Raw genomic sequence first — 19,703 nt, 5'->3', positions numbered from 1 at the left:
TGATATAGTGTCCTTCCTCATCTCTTATTATAGTCGTTGATTTAAAATCTTATTGATCTGATATAAGGATTGCCATTCCTGCTTTCTTCTGATGTCCTTTAGCATGGTAAATTGTTTTCCACCCCCTCACTTTAAATCTGGAGGTGTCTTCGGGTTTAAGATGAGTTTCTTGTAGGCAACATATAGATGGGTTTTGTTTTTTTATCCATTCTGATACCCTGTGTCTTTTGATTGGGGCATTTAGCCCATTAACATTCAGGGGTAAGTATTGAGAGATATGAATTTAGTGCCATTATATTGCCTGTAAGGTGACTGTTATTGTATATTGTCTCTGTTTCTTTCTGATCTACTACTTTTAGGGTCTCTCTTTGCTTAGAGGACCCCTTTCAATATTTCCTGTAGAGCTGGTTTGGTGTTTGCAAATTCTTTCAGTTTTTGTTTGTCCTGGAAGCTTTTAATCTCTCCTTCTATTTTCAGTGATAGCCTAGCTGGATATAGTATTCTTGGCTGCATGTTTTTCTCATTTAGTGCTCTGAATATATCATGCCAGCTCTTTCTGGCCTGCCAGGTCTCTGTGGATAAGTCTTCTGCCAATCTTATATTTTTTACCATTGTATGTTACAGACTTCTTTTCCCGGGCTGCTTTCAGGATTTTCTCTTTGTCACTAAGACTTGTAAATTTTACCATTAGGTGACGGGGTGTGGACCTATTCTTATTGATTTTGAGGGGGGTTCTCTGCACCTCCTGCATTTTGATGCTTGTTCCCTTTGCCATATTGGGGAAATTCTCTCCAATAATTCTCTCCAATATACCTTCTGCTCCCCTCTCTCTTTCTTCTTCTTCTGGAATCCCAATTATTCTAATGTTGTTTCATCTTATGGTGTCACTTATCTCTCGAATTCTCCCCTCGTGGCCCAGTAGCTGTTTGTCCCTCTTTTGCTCAGCTTCTTTATTCTCTGTCATTTGGTCTTCTATATCACTAATTCTTTCTTCTGCCTCATTTATCCTAGCAGTGAGAGCCTCCATTTTTGATTGCACCTCATTAATAGCTTTTTAAATTTCAACTTGGTTAGATTTTAGTTCTTTTATTTCACCAGAAAGGGCTTTTATATCTCCTGAGAGGGTTTCTCTAATATCTTCCATGCCTTTTTCGAGCCCAGCTAGAACCTTGAGAATCGTTATTCTGAACTCTATATCTGACATATTACCAATGTCTGTATTGATTAGGTCTCTAGCCTTCGGTACTGCCTCTTGTTCTTTTTTCTGTGGTGAATTTTTCTGCCTTGTCATTTTGTCCAGATAAGAGTATATGAAGGAGCAAGTAAAATATTAAAAGGGTGGCATCAACCCCAGGAAAATATGCTTTAACCAAATCAGAAGAGATCCCAAATCATGAGGGGGGAGAAAGGGGATTAAAAAGAGGTTCAGAAAGAGAAAAAAAAAAAAGAAAGAAAGAAAAAGAAAAGAAACAATTAAAAAAAGAAAACAAATAAAGAAAAAATATAAAAAAGAAAAAAATATATATGTATTAGATAAACTAGTTAAAAAACGTTAAAAAGAAAAGGGTAAGGGTTTAAAAAAATTTAGCAGACGAAGAGAAAAAAAATTGAAAAAGAAAAAAAATTAAATTAACTGCAAGACTAAAGAATCATGGGGAGAAAGCCATGAGTTCCGTGCTTTGCTTTCTCCTCCTCTGGAATTCCGCTGCTCTCCTTGGTATTGAAACTGCACTCCTTGGTAGGTGAACTTGCTCCTGGCTGGGTTTCTTGTTGATCTTCTGGGGGTGGGGTCTGTTGTAGTGATTCTCAAGCATCTTTGCCCCAGGCGGAGTTGCACCGCCCTTACCAGGGCCCAGGCTGAGTAATCCGCTCGGGTTCGCTTTCTGGAGCTTTTGTTCCCTGAGCGCTTTCGGTAGTGTTCTGAAGGGTAGGAATGAAATGAAAATGGCGGCCTCCTGGTCTCCGGCCGAGAGGAGCCGAGAGCCCGGGGCCCCACTCCTCAGTGCGCCCTCAGAGAACAGCGCCCAGTTACTCCCGTCACTCTGGCCTCTGGCCGTACTCCGAGCTGACCAAGCCTGCGACCGGTTCAAGGTAACCCCGAGCTTAGAGCTCACTCCTCAGCTCTGTCTCTGTAGCCGGCTTCCCCGTTCTAATACCTGTAAGCTCTGCGACACTCAGACACAGATCCTTCTGTGACCCTGCGGGACCTGAGGCCGCGCTGACCCCGCCTGGGCTTCACCCCGGTTTAGCCTCTGGAGTGAAGTCCCTCAGCGGAACAGACTTTTAAAAGTCCTGATTTTGTGCTCCGCTGCTCCGCCGCTTGCCAGGAGCCTGCCCCTCCCCCCATGGTCTATCTTCCTGTCGCTTTGGATTCACTTCTCCACCAGTCCTACCTTTCAGAAAGTGGTTGATTTTCTGTTTCTAGAATTGCTGTTCTTCTTCTCTTCGATCTCCTGTTGGATTTGTAGGTGTTTGCAATCTTTAGATAAGCTATCTAGCTGATCTCCTGCTACCTGAAGTAGTCTCAGCCTGCTACTTCTCCGCCATCTTGACTCCTCCTCGTTTGCTAGTTTAACTTAATCCCACTAACAAGATCCATGGGATTTTTATGTTCTAGAATGTGGCCAGTTGAGTGTAAGGATTGCATTCCATTGAATCTTGGGCAGAGTCTTCTGTGTGGTGTTGCCAGCACTCTCTGGCTCCCTGCCCTGTAAGTGCCTTGTGATAAACATAGCACTGGTATGGCATATTTACACATCCCCCTGTGTCCATAGCAGCCCTGGTTCTCCAGATTCTAGACAAATAAAAATGCAAGCAGAAGAATTTATTTCAAAAATTAATAAAGGGAGCGTTTTTGCTACCCAACGTGATCTATTCTTATAAATATATAGTAAATAGGTTTTTATGTTTTACTCTGTGTATATGGATACACATGTACATGCAAACCTGAAAACTTTGTGTGTCAATGTATGACTAGAAGGAACAGTAGAAGAGATTGATCTTCTTGAAATATGTGAGTTTATAAAAAATTTATTGATTTCTAATATATTGAATGATTGCTTAACAAATAACACTTAGAAAACTATTTGTAGGGGCAAAACCGAAAATGAAACAGATGTTAAATATAATGAACCATAATGGGGTTCCAGAAGGCCTGTCCCCATTACTGTCTTAAAGGTATTCCCAACCAAAATAACTTTCTGTCACTGAACAGGAACTGCCAGGACCCTCCTCAGCTCTCGGATTCAGTGCTCTAAGACAGGTTTTGTATTCAGGCAGTCTGGTCTGTCTAGATTGGTTCCTTTAGGGTAGGGCGAGGTCCTTCTGCACTCTGGAGCCTGATGCCTAGGTCTGCTTCTCATTCTGTGCACGGCACTTGGCAAGTGACATAATCAGCCCACGCTTCAGCTTCCTTGCCTGTAAGCTATAGACAGTCATAACCACCGTCTCGCAAGGCTGCTGCGAGGGTTAGGGAGTTCCTCTACGTGAAGCACTTAGAAAGGGGCCTGATGCATCAGAAGCTATATAAATATTAGATATTAGCTCTCACCACAGCATTTTTCCAGTGTGAAAACGATGCCAGGCAAGTGGTAAACTGTCAATGAATGAACGATGCTAAGCCTGCTTTGCTACTAGCCCCTCTCTGACGCTCCAAGGATACAGGCAAACCCCACCCCTCAGAGACAACTGGTGACATATTTTGGAAATGGAAGCAGAAATGCAACTCAACCAGCCTTTCTTCTTCTTCGGCCACTTGGAACATGAAAAGCACTGAGCAGGATGAAGCCTGCACGTACCCATCTTCCATGAGTTAAATGAGCTACTGAAGACAGTGTAAGTGAGTTCTTAGCTGCTGAGGACAGTGAGAAGCCCATATGTTTTGCATAATTCTGCCCCTTCCTATTGCTTATTGTACAAGGAAAATGTTTTGCTAGTCTGTCACTGAAATCTGTTTTTAATGAAAACATCCTGGGATCAGCTATTATTCTTGGAAGACAGCTTTGTTGTGGAGTCAGTCAAGTATGGAGTTCTGTTGAGAGTTTCCCCATCGCAGATGTCCTATGGATGGAACCTGAAGGTTGAGGAAAAGCAGCCGTGGGCTGAGCAGTGGTAAATTTCAGCCCTGGGAAGGGTGGAAGAGGTGGGCTGGGGACCCAGCTTATGCCAAGAACTCTGACCCTCGCAGGAGGGCTGCTGGGGGCTGCCTCCCCTGGTCCTTACCATCTTGGCTATAGGACTCAGCCTCACCCCTCCTCCTGGCGTTTCCATGCTGCTGCTCAGAGTTGGGGTCTGAGGAACAAGGTACTAGGAGGAGGAAGCTGCACTCACGTATTTACATTGTTTGCTCATGGAGTTGGACCTGTCCCAGTAAAGACAAACTGGTCATCTTTGGAACCAATCTTCCTTAGAATCAGCATGTCACTGGGCTGGGAAGAAAATGTCACATGGAAGTTCAGTGAACTTGGAAGTTGAAAGTCAAGACATCTTTATTTTCCTTCTGTGTATCATGATCAATAGAGATTTGGTCATGGTTATGCTAGAGAACTGGAGAAATATATGAATAAATGAAAATCAAAAATACACTAATAAAATGAGGATTAAAAAAATGACTAACTCTGTGGGTATGCTGCCAAGTCCATATTTGATGAGAAAAGCCTCACTAGTTTGTCAAAGCCTTTTTTTTTTTTTTTTTAAATTTAAGATCAATGATCTATATGATGGTAGGGCTTGAGAATTTGGGAGGCATTGTAAGTTGTTAATGGCATGAATTGATGTTCGTGGTAGGGGCTTTTTCTTCCCAGGAAAAGGAATTCAGCGACAGTAGTGCCATTAAGGTTATGTGATAGTAAATTTTGTGTGTCCTGAAAATGCAAATGGCATCAAATCAAGGGACTGAGAGAAATGAGCTCGGGATGAAACGAGACAAGTTAGACCCCCAGTCGTGCTGACGAGCTCATGGTCATGAAATCAAAAATCGGACCAGAGTCGTTTGTGTGAGTGCATTGTCCCACTGGCCGTTAGTAGAGGAGTCCTTGCTGTGACAGCAACGTGCGGGAAGTTCTAGTGACACAGCTTGTGACCGGGATTTCTCAACAAGAATCATTTTATTCAATCGGCAAGTCCAATATTCTGGTCTCCAAGAAGAAATAAGCTTTTAAAAATCTCATTCCAAACACGAACAGTTGAGCTTAATTTGTCCTTCCAGGCGGATCCCTTGTGTTGCGTTTGGAATTGCCCACATACGAGTTGGCATCTCCTGTTGGAATTCAGTCGATCCTCACTGTCAATCATCCATTCTGAGGACAACTAAAAATAATTGATAGTCATGATGGCAAGTCTCTTACGGGGGGTGATTGTGAGAGTTGACCAGCTTTCTGAGGCTATGAGACACATCCGCTTAGAGTAAGTGTAATTCTTTTTCAATATCACAGGCCTCCTGGGAAGGCCAGGATCTCTGGGGCTTTTCTAGGATGCCCAGAAGGTGGCACTTTGACTAGGCTTCCCTGAAACCACTTCTTGGAAATGAGAAACCCACTCCCAACCAGAATCTCTAGATTTCTTCAGGTGTGGGTTTATGAGTGACTTCTTGTCATACTGTCTGTATGGCTTGGCGTTTTAAACAGCAAATGTACATTTTTTTCTATGATTACCAAAAAAGGATTTTTAAAAAAATCTGTCATCTTTTTCATCTTTTATATTGCCTCCTTTTATCCATTCTACCTATAATGATACTGCTGTCTTTCTCCAAAACCGTTCACTTCCTACATCCAGACCAAAGGGAACAGGAGGCTAGCAAAACAGCAAACAAACTTTTTAGCACATCATAAATCATTGTGTTATACTTTGTGTTTTAGTGTTTAACCTTAGCTCATTTGGGTAGGGACCAGATCCATATTGGCCCTGTATGGATATCTTATCTGCTTTTTTTGATTTTTAATAATGGTAACTTCTCCCCTGGTGACCTGGTAGGAGGGGCAGAGTGTTGACACCTTTCAGCCTTGATCCCTAGAATGATGCTGTTGGATGGCTAGTTTGCAGGGCACGAGCATGGATGTCAGGGCCTCAGGGAGCTGACTCGGGGACCAGGAAGGATTGGCCTAGTTGAGGACTGTGCTTGCCATGCCCTTCCTGCTCTGCTGTTAGGGCTTCTACCACAGGCCCTGCATAGTGATCTCCAGAAGCATCCTTCCTGCTTGGTTTCCCCACTGCCCTGTGCAGGGCGCTCTGAGAGTCCCCCCAAGGGTCATAGCCCCTTGAGTGCAGTAGAAGAAATTGATAAAACTGCATATAAATGCTTGTGCATTTGAAGGAGGAATTGTGTAATCTCAGGTTACTTTCAAGGTACAACTGTGTTGATCCCCAGTACTGTCAGTTACACTTTCCTGTTGGGGTTTCTTCTAACTAACTTCGAAGTTAAATACTTCGAAGAGCCTGGTGGATTTGGAAGCTTAGATGGGCCAAAAGCAAAGGGTAGGGCACTTTTCCAGTTGCGTTCATGTAGACAGGCACCTGGTCCTCTTTTCATTCCTTAACTTCCTTGGGTTTCAACCTATTCCTGATGGAAGAGGTACCATCCAGGTCCTGGTTGGTGGGGTGGCATGAGATTTTGGAATCTAGAGCTGGATCCTTTTTAATCCCTACTTTGTTTATAAAGTCTCCACTCTGTTCTCATTCTTCTTGGCCAGTATCAAGTTTTGCAGCTAAACTATAAGGAAATTGTAAAAAAAAAAAAAAAAAAAAAAAAAAAAAAAGTACAGTAAACTGTAAAGTAAAATACACCAGTATTCTCCCAGGTTAAGCACTAAATCAGGAATGTGTGATTTGAATGGTCTTTTTTCCTGTTCTTCTTACTCTTCTAACGTGCACGTTTGATTAATTGGATCAACATTTGGCGTGGGACAGGTGTACCAAGAGGCTTCTTTCCTATCTTCTAAAGTCTAGACTGTGAGTCGCTCAAGGACATAAACAGTCAGTCCCCGTCATTCAGTAATTCTTTCATGCATCCAGGTCTCACTGAACACGGTAAGTTAAGCCCTTCGACCAGACCTGTGCTTAGTACTGAGGATGGCAGCGGAGCTCCCAGAGAACTTTGTGTTGGCTTCGCAAGACAAATGTTCAACAAATAGTTCTTTCGAATTATTTTGGAAAATCCAAAAACAAGTAGAGGGTGTTGTCCCGGGGCACCTGCGCTGGCTGGGGAGCCCAGGGGACCAGGGACTAAAGGCTGTGGAGGGGGGCTGAGGGAAGCATGTTTCAGACAGAGGGGACAGCATCCTGACATCTCCAAGAGAAAGAGAAGCAAGTGTCTCTGAAGACTTCATAGCTCCCCGGGTGGCTGGGGTGTCACGTGTGGGGTGTAAAGAGGCAGGCAGGAGGCCCAGATCCATTTTGCACGCTCGTATGAAATATCTCGACCTGTCTCCAGCTTTAGCCTGAAGGAAGTGTGCAGCTATGGAAACAAAGAAGAGCCACAGTCTGATGTCCTTTTATAAAAAGCATCCTACCTGTCGTAGAGTATATATATAGGGCATGTGGAGGGTGGGGAGACAGGTTTGGGTTAACTGAGATTAGGTAGGAGTGATACTTGGGTCATGATGAAGGAGTAGAAATGGTGAGAAGCAATGGATTCTAGAATGGTTAAGAAGTAGTAGCAAAAGGTACTGACAGGGAAAACAAAGTTACTTACAGGGAGACCCAGTGGGTAAGGAGCCATCAGTGACTCTGGGCTTTGGGTTCGAGGATAAAGATCCCAACTTCTTTTTGTACTGTGTTTGGGCTGTAAGAATCCCCAGTGGATGTTGCTTTGGAGTCAGATGAGAGCTCTGAGTTGTCATGGGAATTTGGGAATTGTCAGTGCTCTGATAGTAATTTGAGGCCATGGATGGGAATACAGCCCCCTAGTGTGAATATGGGAGGGACTGAAGACCTCCAACCTGGAAGAGGTGAGTGAGGAAGAGCCTGGGGCAGCCTGAGGAGCAGCTGCGAAGCCAATGGCCACCATAGGGAAAGACCTGAATGCCATAGGTGGTGTCCAGAATGGGGAGGAAGGGCGCAAAGCAGGACCCAAGTACATGGACCTTAAATTCTCCCTCCCCTGTGCAAATCTGCTCAGACCAGGGATGAGAATATCATCTGCGCATTCAGAATGCAAACTTGTGACTTGTTTCTTACCCAAACCCATCTGTCAGCAAAGCTTCAGGTTTCACTGCAGTTTTTGGAAAGCCGATATCATATACCCCTTTTTTCTGGAGTGAAACCATATTGATTCCTTCCATAGCAACTTCAACTTTAGAGGAAGAGTTTTACCAGAGTAAAGACTCATGAACCCCAGAGTGGTACAGGGATTAATAGGACCCTGGTGGAAACACCACCAGCAATTTTCCCATGTCTGGCTTCTTTCCTCTAAGCTCCTAATTTTGGACCTGGTTTTGCTGTACTGAAATGCAGATGGTGTGGCCAGGGATTGTTATTTGGGGTAATACTCTCCTGGCGACGCAAGGGACAGTATTCACATCTGAGTGAGTGCGCTGAGATGAGTCAGTGATATTTCCAGTGGTTTAACTGTAGCTCTGGTTCCTTTGTGCTTGAGGGAATCTGGTAAGTGGGGCATGTCTGAAGATGCTTTTAGGAAGTTTTCCCATCTCCTCCCCACAAACCCCACACCAAATCCTTGTTTCCTGAAAAGAAAAAAAAATTTTTCTCCCTAGTTCTATGATTCTTATTCCTTGACTTTAAATTTTAAAATCTAAATCAAATTACCCATGCTGCAAAATAACGTGGCTTGCTACCTTGGATCCACGTCATGAAAATATTTTGATCCTTGTGTGATTTTTCCATTCACCTGGGGATCACCCAAACCAAATATCTCAATGAGGGTGGTGGGCACGACGTCCTTCTTTCGGGTAATGTCGCTGGTTTTGTTTGCTCGGGATACACACTGAGTTAACCTCGTTGGCCTTTTCCCCAGGAATTGATGCGCGTACACGTGGTGGGCCATTATGCTGCTGCACCTGTGTAGTGTGAAGGTCAGTGTGTTTTTCTGATTCTAAGAACCCATCCATGTCATTCCATTATAAACCCACTCCGCTCATAATGGAATGTGCCTCAGCCCACCGCCCACCATGGTCGCCCAGCCCAGGAGTTCTCCACGGGCAGCTCTGACATCTGAGATCCATCACCCGTCCCTCCCCTGCCCCCTGCATCCACCCCTATCGACCGTGCTCCATTTCGAGATGATGTTTTTTTGCATGTCAAGTTTCCCTTGTGTGATGTGAACCTACAGTTGTCGCAAGTGAATTGGTACCTAGAAACAAGCACTCTGGGATGGCCCTTCCAAGATGATAGCTGAGAACTCTGCGGGGCTGTTGGGAACTACCTACGGCTGATGTGAATGCACTGAAATTCACATGGAGACCAGAGCCGCGGTTTCTCTGGCTCACTCGGTCAGGCCAGCCACCAGGAGGTTGCTAGTTCATTGGAGGGGGTCTCTTGCAGCTAGGGGTGGGGGGCTCTCCCTGGAAAAGCTTTTCCCGGGTCCCCGCAGACTTCCTGCCACGTCTCCTACTTCCTGTATATCACAGCTTTACAGCTGTTGGGGACAGCCCTGGTTTGTAATAATCATAGTTCACATTAGTGGACGTTGTGTGTCATGATCTGTGTTAGATGCTTTTACTGCATGAATCCTTTCTCCCCACAACAATCTGAAGAGGTAGGTATGACTGTCGTCCCCATCTTATTTTTGAGGGAACTGGGCATGAAGGGCCATATCACTACTGAGTCTCTGGGTGGGTAAGTGAGGAGCAGGGAGGGACCTGCCTATCTGAGCTGGCATCTCCACCCACAGGCCCTAGTGTGGCAACCCGTAAGTGAGGCTTTTGTCTGGAAAGTAATGAAAAGCTCCCATCTGCATAGTACTTTGCAAATGTACTAAGTATATCCACATACATATTCAGCTAATCCAAGAACTAGCCCTGCGGGAAGGAGAGCGGAGCCCTGAGATGTTCAGTGAGCATCTCGGCATTCACCACCTCTCAGAAGGCATGCGGCCTCACACTCGGGTCCCTCTTCCACCCCAGCACTGCCTCCAACTCACCCACGAGGGAGCTGTCTGAATTAGGAAGTTCAGAGTAACGCGCTTAGGGAATGAGCACTTTATGTATTGTGTTCCGGAAGCATTAAATTAGTAGGTAATCCCATGCTCCCAAATGTGCAGGGACAATCCGAGGGCAATGACTTTAAATGTTTTACTTTAAATGTTAAACTGTTTCCCAGTTTGTTGTGCTGTCAGCAGCCGCTTTATTTCTCTGAGTTTGCTCAGCTACGCATCCACTAGACTTCCCCCTCCGGGAAGGTTCAACTTACTTTAGGAGAATGCTTTTCCCAACACACAGTACTCCTGTCTGTTTACATTCCCCTGGGACTTTTTGAATTTTTCTCTTTGGCTAGAAAGATACAATAGGAAAACTTAAAAATACCTTTTGGATACATTTAACCTTCTGGGAGAATGTTCTCACTTGCCTCTTTTCAGGACTGGTATCTTGGAAAGTTACAAGCTTTGCCTTGACTGCAACTACAAAGCTAAGTGGGTACACAGATAATCTCAAGGGATTTTATTCAGCAATCCAAGAAACACGCTGTCCAACTATTCTCCCTTGACGCTGTCCAACTATTCTCCCTTGACGCTGTCCAACTATTCTCCCTTGACGTTTATGGAAGTGAGCTCTACCTGATTAACAGGAGGGAGAAGACAGAGATCAGACTTATGTTCCCAAAGCACTTACTTTGTGAAATATAAGCAAAGCCCCAACTTCCTACACAACAATGACACTAGAAACAACCTTATCCCCAGTTTCTGTGGAAAGTCAGTGCAAAACTCCTTGTCCCAAATTGCTTGATAAAGGAAATGTTACAGCCCCATTACTTCTGTGTATTTTGTTGAGACCTTCAAAACTGAAAATAATCCCAAGGTTTCCTATGCCTTTCTGTAATACTTTCCCAGAAGATTCACCATGGTCCAGAAGAAGTCTGCATTACTAGCTGGATTTATAAAAATATCTGGAGATGAATGAGAGATCACTAATGCATAAAGCAGATATACTTTTCAGGTTCTGGAATGATCCTGAGCAGGATGAATGCTAATCTCTAGAAGAAGCCCCAGTAAGGGGAAATTTCATACTGAGACCAGTGATTCTCAACCAGGGGTAGGTCTCAGATCAGTAAGTATAGCTTTGTGTGTGGAGCCCAGTCATCTGCATTTTGTAAAAGTCTCGGGGGTGATTCTTATATGCACCCCTGGTTAAGAACCAGGGGCTAAAACTGATGGGAATTAAACCTCTTTGTGTCTGTGAATGAGAATAGAACTGAAATCTACACTGGAGATCTTCATGCTAGAGAGAAGATCTTGTTGCTCAAAGACAGGCTTCGTAAAGCCTGTACCAGGTCCGTTTTGGAAAAGCAAACAAACATTAGGGTTTATGTGTTGCAACGGTTAGCTTCTGTGTGTCTGTCGGGTCCCCTAGGGCATAGATACTGGTTGTGCAAGAGAGAAGTAACACTTGTGAAAGGTGAGAGGAAGGAAAACCGGTTGGGGCCTTCAGCCTGACGGTCTCCTCCACCCCGGGGGGACCCTCGGGAGCAAGGCCTGCCAGCTCAGAAACACCCATGTTGGGTGGCGAACGGCCAGGCACTTGGAGCCCCCCTGAGCTCGGAGCACTGTAAGAAGACCATGACCACACCCAGTAAGCTGAGGGGTCCCTGGAGGAGTTGGCAGCTGGAAACAATGAGTCCTTAGTGCCATTGTTTGCCACACACTCTGGAGACTTTATAAAAAATTGGTTCTGGGCTTTTCAGAATTTGGTCAGAAGCAGCTGGAATAGGGAGGCAGAATGAAGATGGGGTCTTTGCTGGAAATCACTGTCTTCTGTAGAGGGAGAGGAGGAAACCGAAAAAAAAAAGGGAGACAAACTTGGCTCATTAGACTTCTCTCTGTATGAGGGCATGTGCTAAAAGCCAGGGCTTGGTAGAACAGGGCATGAAGATTTGAGGGATCTTAAAAACTCCTCATGTAGAAAGTGAAGCCCAGAGAGGTTGTGCACTATCCCAGATCATTCAGAGGGGTAGGACTCAAGGGATCCGGGTCCACCTCTGTCCCACCCAGCTTCATGTCTGCCCGAGACCACACACCTCTCCTGAAACAGAATGTTCCTTGTCTCTTCATCCTCCTTGACCTCAATCTCTATATGACAAAAAGAAATTGTATGTCTTCCTAACTTTAGTATTCTTGCCAAAAAGTCTTCCAAACTGAAAATGATCCCAAGGCTTCCTACACCCTCTTCCCACACCATCACTTCCTGGAGGTGAGTTCTGTATCTAGAATGTATTAGCAGACAGAGGTGGGGATCCTTGGGCATCTGAAGCCCACAGCCAGCTTCCCTAAATAGCCACCATATCTCTGTCTTGCTTTTCAGTTATAGTCACTCAGGCATAGATGGAAAGTCATCAGAGGCCTTGAAGTCCATCCCACAATGGGTCATCTTGACACCAGTAGAAAACCAGCCAAAGAGAATCATTAATTCTCTGCATTTGTTGACTTGGGAACTCAACTGAAAGATCCACCGCTCACCTCCTTCCCCTCCTCCTCCACCTCTCCCATCCCTCACCCCCTCATAGACTGCAGGTTCCGAAGCCCCAAGCCACTGGATAGAAATAACTAGTGGAGAAGCTCTGAAATTCCCTGCACGTGAAGCCACAGACTCTAGACCTCACTGAGTTGGGGACCACCATGCTCTCCTCTGAGCTATTCTCCACTCAGTGCCTTGAATTCAGCTTTACTGGACTATGAGAGAGAAATTGTGTATCTCGCACTGCTAGTGGGTGAGCTGAGTCATGCCCTTGGCAGAGTCAAGGAACTACATCAAGGAGACCAGTATCCTTAGGTGAACCTAGAAGGGGTCTGACCTGACAGAAGAGGTCTCCTTCAGGGGCCACTCGCCCTCTGCCCCCCCCAACACGTGATGGGCACCCCCTCCTCACCTCGCTCAGAACCCAGATCACCTGGGGAGCGTTGGCTCGGTCTGATACCTGGGAGGAGCTCTGCCACCAGTATTTTCCCATTAGGAAGCAGCAATCTCAGCCCAGAAATAAAACTCTCCTGCTGACTTGCTCACAGCCTGTCCCAATAATTGTTCTGGCGTCATCTGACGCAGCAGTCCCAGCGGAACGGGCCACACAGGCTCAACTCTGTCCACCATGCCCAGCAGGACCAGAGCCTCCAGCACAGAGCAAGGCTGTGGCATTGAACATCCTCTTGGTCTGCCCTTTAGAAGGTGTCTTGTTTTGAATACACGATCTGTCCTGTTCTTTCAAAGTAAGTGCTTTTATCCAAGGTCTGGGCTGTCCTTTAAACATATTTTTCTCTCACTTAAAGGGAAGTGTATTTTTAGTTATTTCTAGGCTCTTTTGTGGACTCAGCTTGAGAAAGGGAGACAGGTAGGGGAAGGGCGCTTTTGTGTGCAACTCAAAGATCGGTTGAAACTAGGGCATGCACATTGCAGAGCTGTTTTCCTCAGACAGCAGGTGGCTGGAAACGTGCGTGTGTAGCTAATTGTCTGGAGCTTTGCTTGTTTGAAGTAGCGTGTAGTGAGTGGTTTTGTTCAAGCAAGGGAGTGCCGGCTTTATATGTAGCCCCAAATGAGACGCCTCTCTTCTTGGCAGTGCTGGATTTAGAACCTGAATCTTCTTTTTCAGCAAGAACTGGAAGTCCCTTCGTACTGCTTTTTTATCCCCTCATGCCCATTTGCATCGTGCCGAGTTGTTAGAGAACACAGCATCGCTGGGATCCTGCTGCTGTTTGGGTCCAGCACTGTGTGTCAGCAGATGTGGGTTCTGGGTCTGTTTGCTTAGTTATGCTTTCTTAGCGAAGAGTCGTCTTTTACATGGTTTCAAACAATAAGTCAGTCTGTGAATGATCACGGCCAAATATATGCTGTACCAAGAATGGATACCTATTTTCTTTTGTCTCTTGCAGATTTGGGGGGGTTTTCCCCCATAAAGTAGAAGTAGGATTTTGGAGTATTTTCTGCAAAAGTTTTGGATATAAATTATCCATGTCACTCTGTCCTCATGAACTGTTAGGTGTTAGATATCAGACCCCAGGATAAGGGTCCGAAGACACAGACTCATTCTGATTTGGATGATGTAGATGGAGATATGGACCCGTCATGCATTATTAATTTGGCAACTGTTTATTGAGCACCTACTGTGTACCAGACACAGTTGTGTTAGAGACATGGTCGTGAACAAACAGGCCCCTGCCCTCATGGGGATTTCTACCTAGTTGGGGGAGGGGGTTTTTCAGAAATTAAAGTAAGTTTACAGCATGATGTCAGGAATTGGGACGTTCTATGAAGAAAGAGAGAGCAGGGTAAGGCTAGGTAGAGATGGGTAGAGAAGGTAGAGAAGAGAGGACCCGGGGACACCTCGGGTTGCCTCCTTTGCCATTGTACCCCAGCTTTGGGTATCATCTCCAAAAACTCATGTTATCTCTGAACTTGCATAAAAATTTAACCCAGAAGTCATCAAGTCATCACTTCTATCCTCCCTGGCAAGATTATTTTATTGGGCTGCATTTTTTTTTTGTAGTTGTTGAGGATGGGTCTGATTCTATTGATGAATTTATTTTTAAAAAAAAACAGACAATTTGATATAAAAATTCAAAGTCTGACCTTCTTTTGAAAAAAAAAAATCAATAGTTCTTATAGTATCTGGTCCACGTTGTGCTTGGTGGCAATTGTCAGTAGCTGAGGGAGGCAGTCCCTGTTAGATCAGGGGACGTATGACCTTCTGACCTTCTGATTGTCATTGTTCCCGCTTCGCTCACCTCCTGCTGGCCTCTGAAGGCAGCCCCGGCTCCAGCCCATTTTGAGGCCAGCCCTGCAATGCTCAGAGCGGTGGTGTACGAGGGACTACGAGGGAGCCTTGCTTCCTGGATGGGCACGAGGGACTACGAGGGAGCCTTGCTTCCTGGATGGGCGCTGGGGATCTTTCCCTTCACACAGGATCTCACATAGCCCGGCAGAGCGGGGACTCAATGACTTAGACTTCTTTCACGCATGACAGTTGCCGGTCTAAGTAACTAAGAAGCTCTTGGAGTTCTGGGTCCCATTACACTCCTGCCTAATTAAAACTCAAGCCCATTCTCTTGTTATTTCATCTTTTGTCCTTTATCAATTCAGTCCACCGAAACCTTCCCGGGCTTTCTCTTCTCCAAAATGCAATTAGCCCAAGTATGTTATTTTGTTCCAATTACCATTTATTTCATTTTCAGTGTGGCTTTCCAGAGTATGATGCCATTCGTTACCTGGCATCGGAGTGTGACCGCAGGAATTCCAAGAGCTAGACCTGAGGCTCCCTGGGTCACATGCTCTGGGATCCTCAGGTCACCTCCCAAGAAGGTTAGCACTCAGGAGCGTCCTCCTCCTTGTTTCAACTGGTTCAACCAGTGTTTGGATATTTCTGAAGGTATATGATTGTCATAACCAATGTTTATGGTCCCCCTAATCAGTATGTAAGTGTGATTTTCACTTAAATCCATGATGGATACTAGATTCTTCGCTAGGCAGTGCCCTCTCACCTGTTGCACGTGTCCCTCTTCATGTCAGAATCACACGTCTGAGTGTCCTTTACAACATTTTGCCCTGGTCAGTATCCCTGTCAGTGAGGGGTAGTCTGACCCTCACTCACAGGCCCGGGCTCATTTTCCGGGAGTGGATCTCTTTTTACCCACCGCAGGGTTGCTGCTGCCTCAATGCAGAAACCAACAACTCTGGCATCAGCTGGGAGCTCAGAAATGCAGACTGCCAGGCCCATTCAGGAAATGCTCATTCAGTATCTGCATTTTATTTTATTTTATTTTTTTTTTAAAGATTTTACTTATTTATTTATTTGACAGACAGAGATCACAAGTAGACAGAGAGGCAGGCAGAGAGAAGAAGGGAAGCAGGCTCCCCGTTGAGCAGAGAGCCCAATGCGGGGCTCGATCCCAGGACCCTGGGATCATGACCTGAGCCGAAGGCAGAGGCTTTAACCTACTGAGCCACCCAGGTGCCCCAAGTATCTGCATTTTAATAAGAGTCCCAGGAAATTCATGTAGACCTTTAAGCATTGACCACAGTATAAAATGTCCTTGGGAGCTAAGTAATTTATCAAAACATCTAAATGGTCATTAGGGAAAAAACAATCTGTCAGTGTAGTTGAACAGAGGATGTAGAACGTGAAAAAGCAATTAAAGTCCCTAAAAAACAGTTGTTAAATTAAATAGGATGTTATTACCAGTCAGGTGAGACAGAAAAGTGATTAAAAGCTGATGTGGGGGTCCAGTGGCCAACATGTAGGGTCCTTGAGGAAGTTACCAGCCCGGTCCTCTGCAAGTTCCCCTGCTCAGTAGATAGAACCTTCTGTAGGGCTTGAAAGTATATCTTCAGCTGCCTGGGATCCACCAGTGAAGACTGCTTCAGTAGCTTTCTGCTGAGAGGCAAGCATCTAATTTCTGAAAAATCTTCAGGTCATTTTGAAGCCCAGTTGAGTTTGGGAACCACAGGCCCCTCATGGAGGCTCTAACTCCCCTTTTCTCAAATGAGGAGAGTAACATGGATTTTTTAGAGAACTTAATGGTAGCACAAAGAGAAAGATTGTGTCAAACGCCTTACACAGAGTAGCTGTTCAACACAAGTAGTGATCATGGCGAGGATGATGATAGGGATGGGGATGATGGTAATGATGGATCATAGATTCTTTACGAGGTACTGGGGAAGATGGTGGTGGGAGCACTGATGATGGTGGTGGTGATGATGATGATGATGATGGTGTAGGTTCCACTTATACGCCTGCTGGATAGGCACCGATCTGCATCCTTTTTTCTGAAATAGAAGCTTTACTTTATGTATGGATCAGTGTGGAAGCCCAGTAACAGAAATTGTCAGAATAAATAGGATTATTTTATTCTGGTGGCTGCTAGGCCTGCACAGATATGAATCCTCCTTTTTAATAATTCTGGGTGTTCTATTTTAAGTTTTTTACCTTTATTTTTAATGGAAGTATAGCTGACCTATTATACTAAGAGGAATAAGCTTCCAGTTATAAAATAAACAAGTCATGGGGGCAAAAAGTACAGCATAGGGAATAATAATGATGGTGTTTTATGTTTACCTTGTATTTTCAGTTTTTCAGGTGCTTTGCTGTACATCATCTCCCTTGACATTCTGTCTGATCTTAAGGGGTGCACAGAGCTCTCGTGTGATCTTAACATCACTGGATAAGGACACAGAGAAGCAAGGGGCTTGCTTAACTCTGCTCACTGCACAACCTCAAAGGGGCTCAGGTCTTTGGACCCTGGGTCTCTATAGAAAGACTGTTTGCTGTATTTATACTAAAAGCTCTTATTTATTTATTTATTTATTTATTTGACAAAGCGAGAGAGAGACAGCGAGGGAGGGAACACAAGCAAGGAGAGTGGCAGAGGGAAAAGCAGGCTTCCCACTGATCAGGGAGCCTGATGCGGGGCTCGATCCCAGGACTCTGGGATCATGACCTGAGCTGAAGGCAGACGCTTAACCAACTGAGCCACCCAGGGCTCCCTAAAAGTTCATATTAAGGAAAATTTCCCTGGCAAATCTTTTTGGTTAAGGGCTGATGAATCCCCACCAATTGTTAGATTAACAGTTGTCTGGGAAATATCTTTGTTTCCTGAGTCAAGTGCTAAGTTAGTCTTACTTTTACGTCTTTTCAAATCTGAGGCCAGAGAGGATTTTTTTTTCTTTTTTAAATGGAGAATCAATGACCACTGAGAGCAAAATAATAAAGGCCCACTTAACTGAAAAAATAACATGATTTAGGTAATTGTTAGAAGAAAATATGACATGGTCCACTAACCCTATATTATAGTACTTGTATCTGCAATTTTTCATGAATTCCCTAAGGTAATTAGTTTTATGAAACATTGCCAGGTGGCACTTTTCTACTTTCCAAGCCCACTTGGAAATCTCCAATAAACACTCCGACTGGAAAGCTATGTCAAGAAGTTTTGCAGGATGTACTAGAGAGCATATCTATCAAACATTAAGTCAATACACAGTCCACTGACACCACTCTCCTGGAAACCTCGACAAAAAGCTCCTTGCTTCCTCCACCATTGTTTTTCCTTGGCAGAGAGTTCACCCCTCCAGCTCACCAGAACATGATATAGGAAAGTGTGTGGGGACCCAGTGCCCTCTCAGCTCCAGCTGCTTTGAATTGTCATCCCTCCTCCCCTCTCTGCCAGCACTGGTCCTACATCCCAGAGAAATGGCCAGTCTCTACTCTCTTGAAAACCACAGGACCAACTGTAACTGTTATCTGTCTAAAATTGTATCCACGGCCCTATGTTGTCACTAGAAGGAAGGATTTTGAATTACTTTCTCTCAAGTCACTTTCTCATTACTCACTGGGCAGTCCAGTGAGTTCCTGTATGCTCATTCCAGTAATCCACTTTCTGTTTTTTTAGCATTCATGTGTGAAAAGAGTAGTTGCAAGTCAAGAAGGGGAGTACAATGTCTTGGTTAATTGTTATGATAGATTAAAAATTAGTGTCCCAATTCTACATTATTTAAGAATTAGGCATCTAGAAGCCCAATAGGTGTGCCCAATGCAATCCACATTGCTAACCCATTGATAATGATTCCTCATCTGGAATCCTACTTTCAAGCCAGAAAGTTTGAAATGAAAACAACTGAGGTGCTACAGATACTTTCCTACTACAGATTCATTACTTCATAAATATTTATAGAGTGGTCACTCTGGGCCAGATGCTGTTCTGTATGCAGTCTACTGAAAGAGAAAACTCACTCAAACCATAACCCATATGGGCGTTCAGAAGGAAAAGAACATTGCTCTAAGAGCGCACGTAACGGGGATATTTACCTAGACTGGGATTTAGGAAGTGTACCTGAGGGAAGGGACAGTTACCGGGGAATTGACATATGAATTATAGTTAACGAGGTAAGAAGGGGAGATTTTCTTATTATAAAAATTAATGTCATCTGCTTCCAAGAAAATCTGACCTTATTATTTAACATGGAGAGGTATGAAAAATAAAGCAAGTTAATACTTTCTAGTTCATCTTTCCAGAACAATCTTCGTAATATCTAAAGCATACTGCTCATTACCTTGCAAACCATCTTCTGTATTTCTAGGCAATTGTTCTTCATGTTACTGCACACTCTAGATCAGTAGTAGGCTCTCATAATATTTTGAGAGTCTTCAAGGAAAGAATAATGACTGGCTATCTACTTTATCCAACTACCCAAAATAATAAATTTGCAGAGTTAGTATGTTGGTCACAGAGCCATGTGTGACAGAAGAGGTCTACTGAGCACCATAAAAGGGAAGAATTACATTTCAAGCCAAGTAAAAATATAGCAGAGTAAAAGATGAGCACCGAAGTAATTTCTCCCAATTACTAAAACCATAGTGAAATGCTGGAATAATTAATAAGTAATGCATTAGCCTAATGTGTGCCAAGGGAGTAATTGGTTAAGTAAAATCTACTGCCCTAAAAGCAATATTTCTTAGAAAAGAGCATTCTCCTCTTTATCTCCCTCCTCTGTATATGGCTTCCCCCTCCCCTCCCCTCAAAGGGAAAAAAAATGGATATAGATAAGTATTGTCAA

General features: G+C 44.3%; 1 protein-coding gene across 3 annotated transcripts in view; it reads left to right on the top strand.

Moving 5' to 3' along the window:
• HECW1 (HECT, C2 and WW domain containing E3 ubiquitin protein ligase 1) overlaps positions 1–19,703 on the top strand; it is a 460,020-nt gene that overhangs the window by 141,766 nt on the left and 298,551 nt on the right. For 2 of the 3 annotated variants that reach the window (XM_047695808.1, XM_047695806.1), the window contains exon 2: positions 8,969–9,026. The exons of the other annotated variant lie outside the window; for it this stretch is intronic. In XM_047695808.1, coding sequence (XP_047551764.1) covers positions 9,000–9,026 — 27 coding nt within the window. In that variant the 5' untranslated portion in view covers positions 8,969–8,999. The remainder of the gene's footprint in view (positions 1–8,968; positions 9,027–19,703) is intronic. 3 annotated transcript variants of the gene reach the window in all.

Source organism: Lutra lutra, chromosome 11 (genome assembly GCF_902655055.1).
Source record: "Lutra lutra chromosome 11, mLutLut1.2, whole genome shotgun sequence".
NCBI classification, from domain to species: Eukaryota; Metazoa; Chordata; class Mammalia; order Carnivora; family Mustelidae; genus Lutra; species Lutra lutra.
This window is presented reverse-complemented; position numbering and strand designations above follow the sequence as displayed.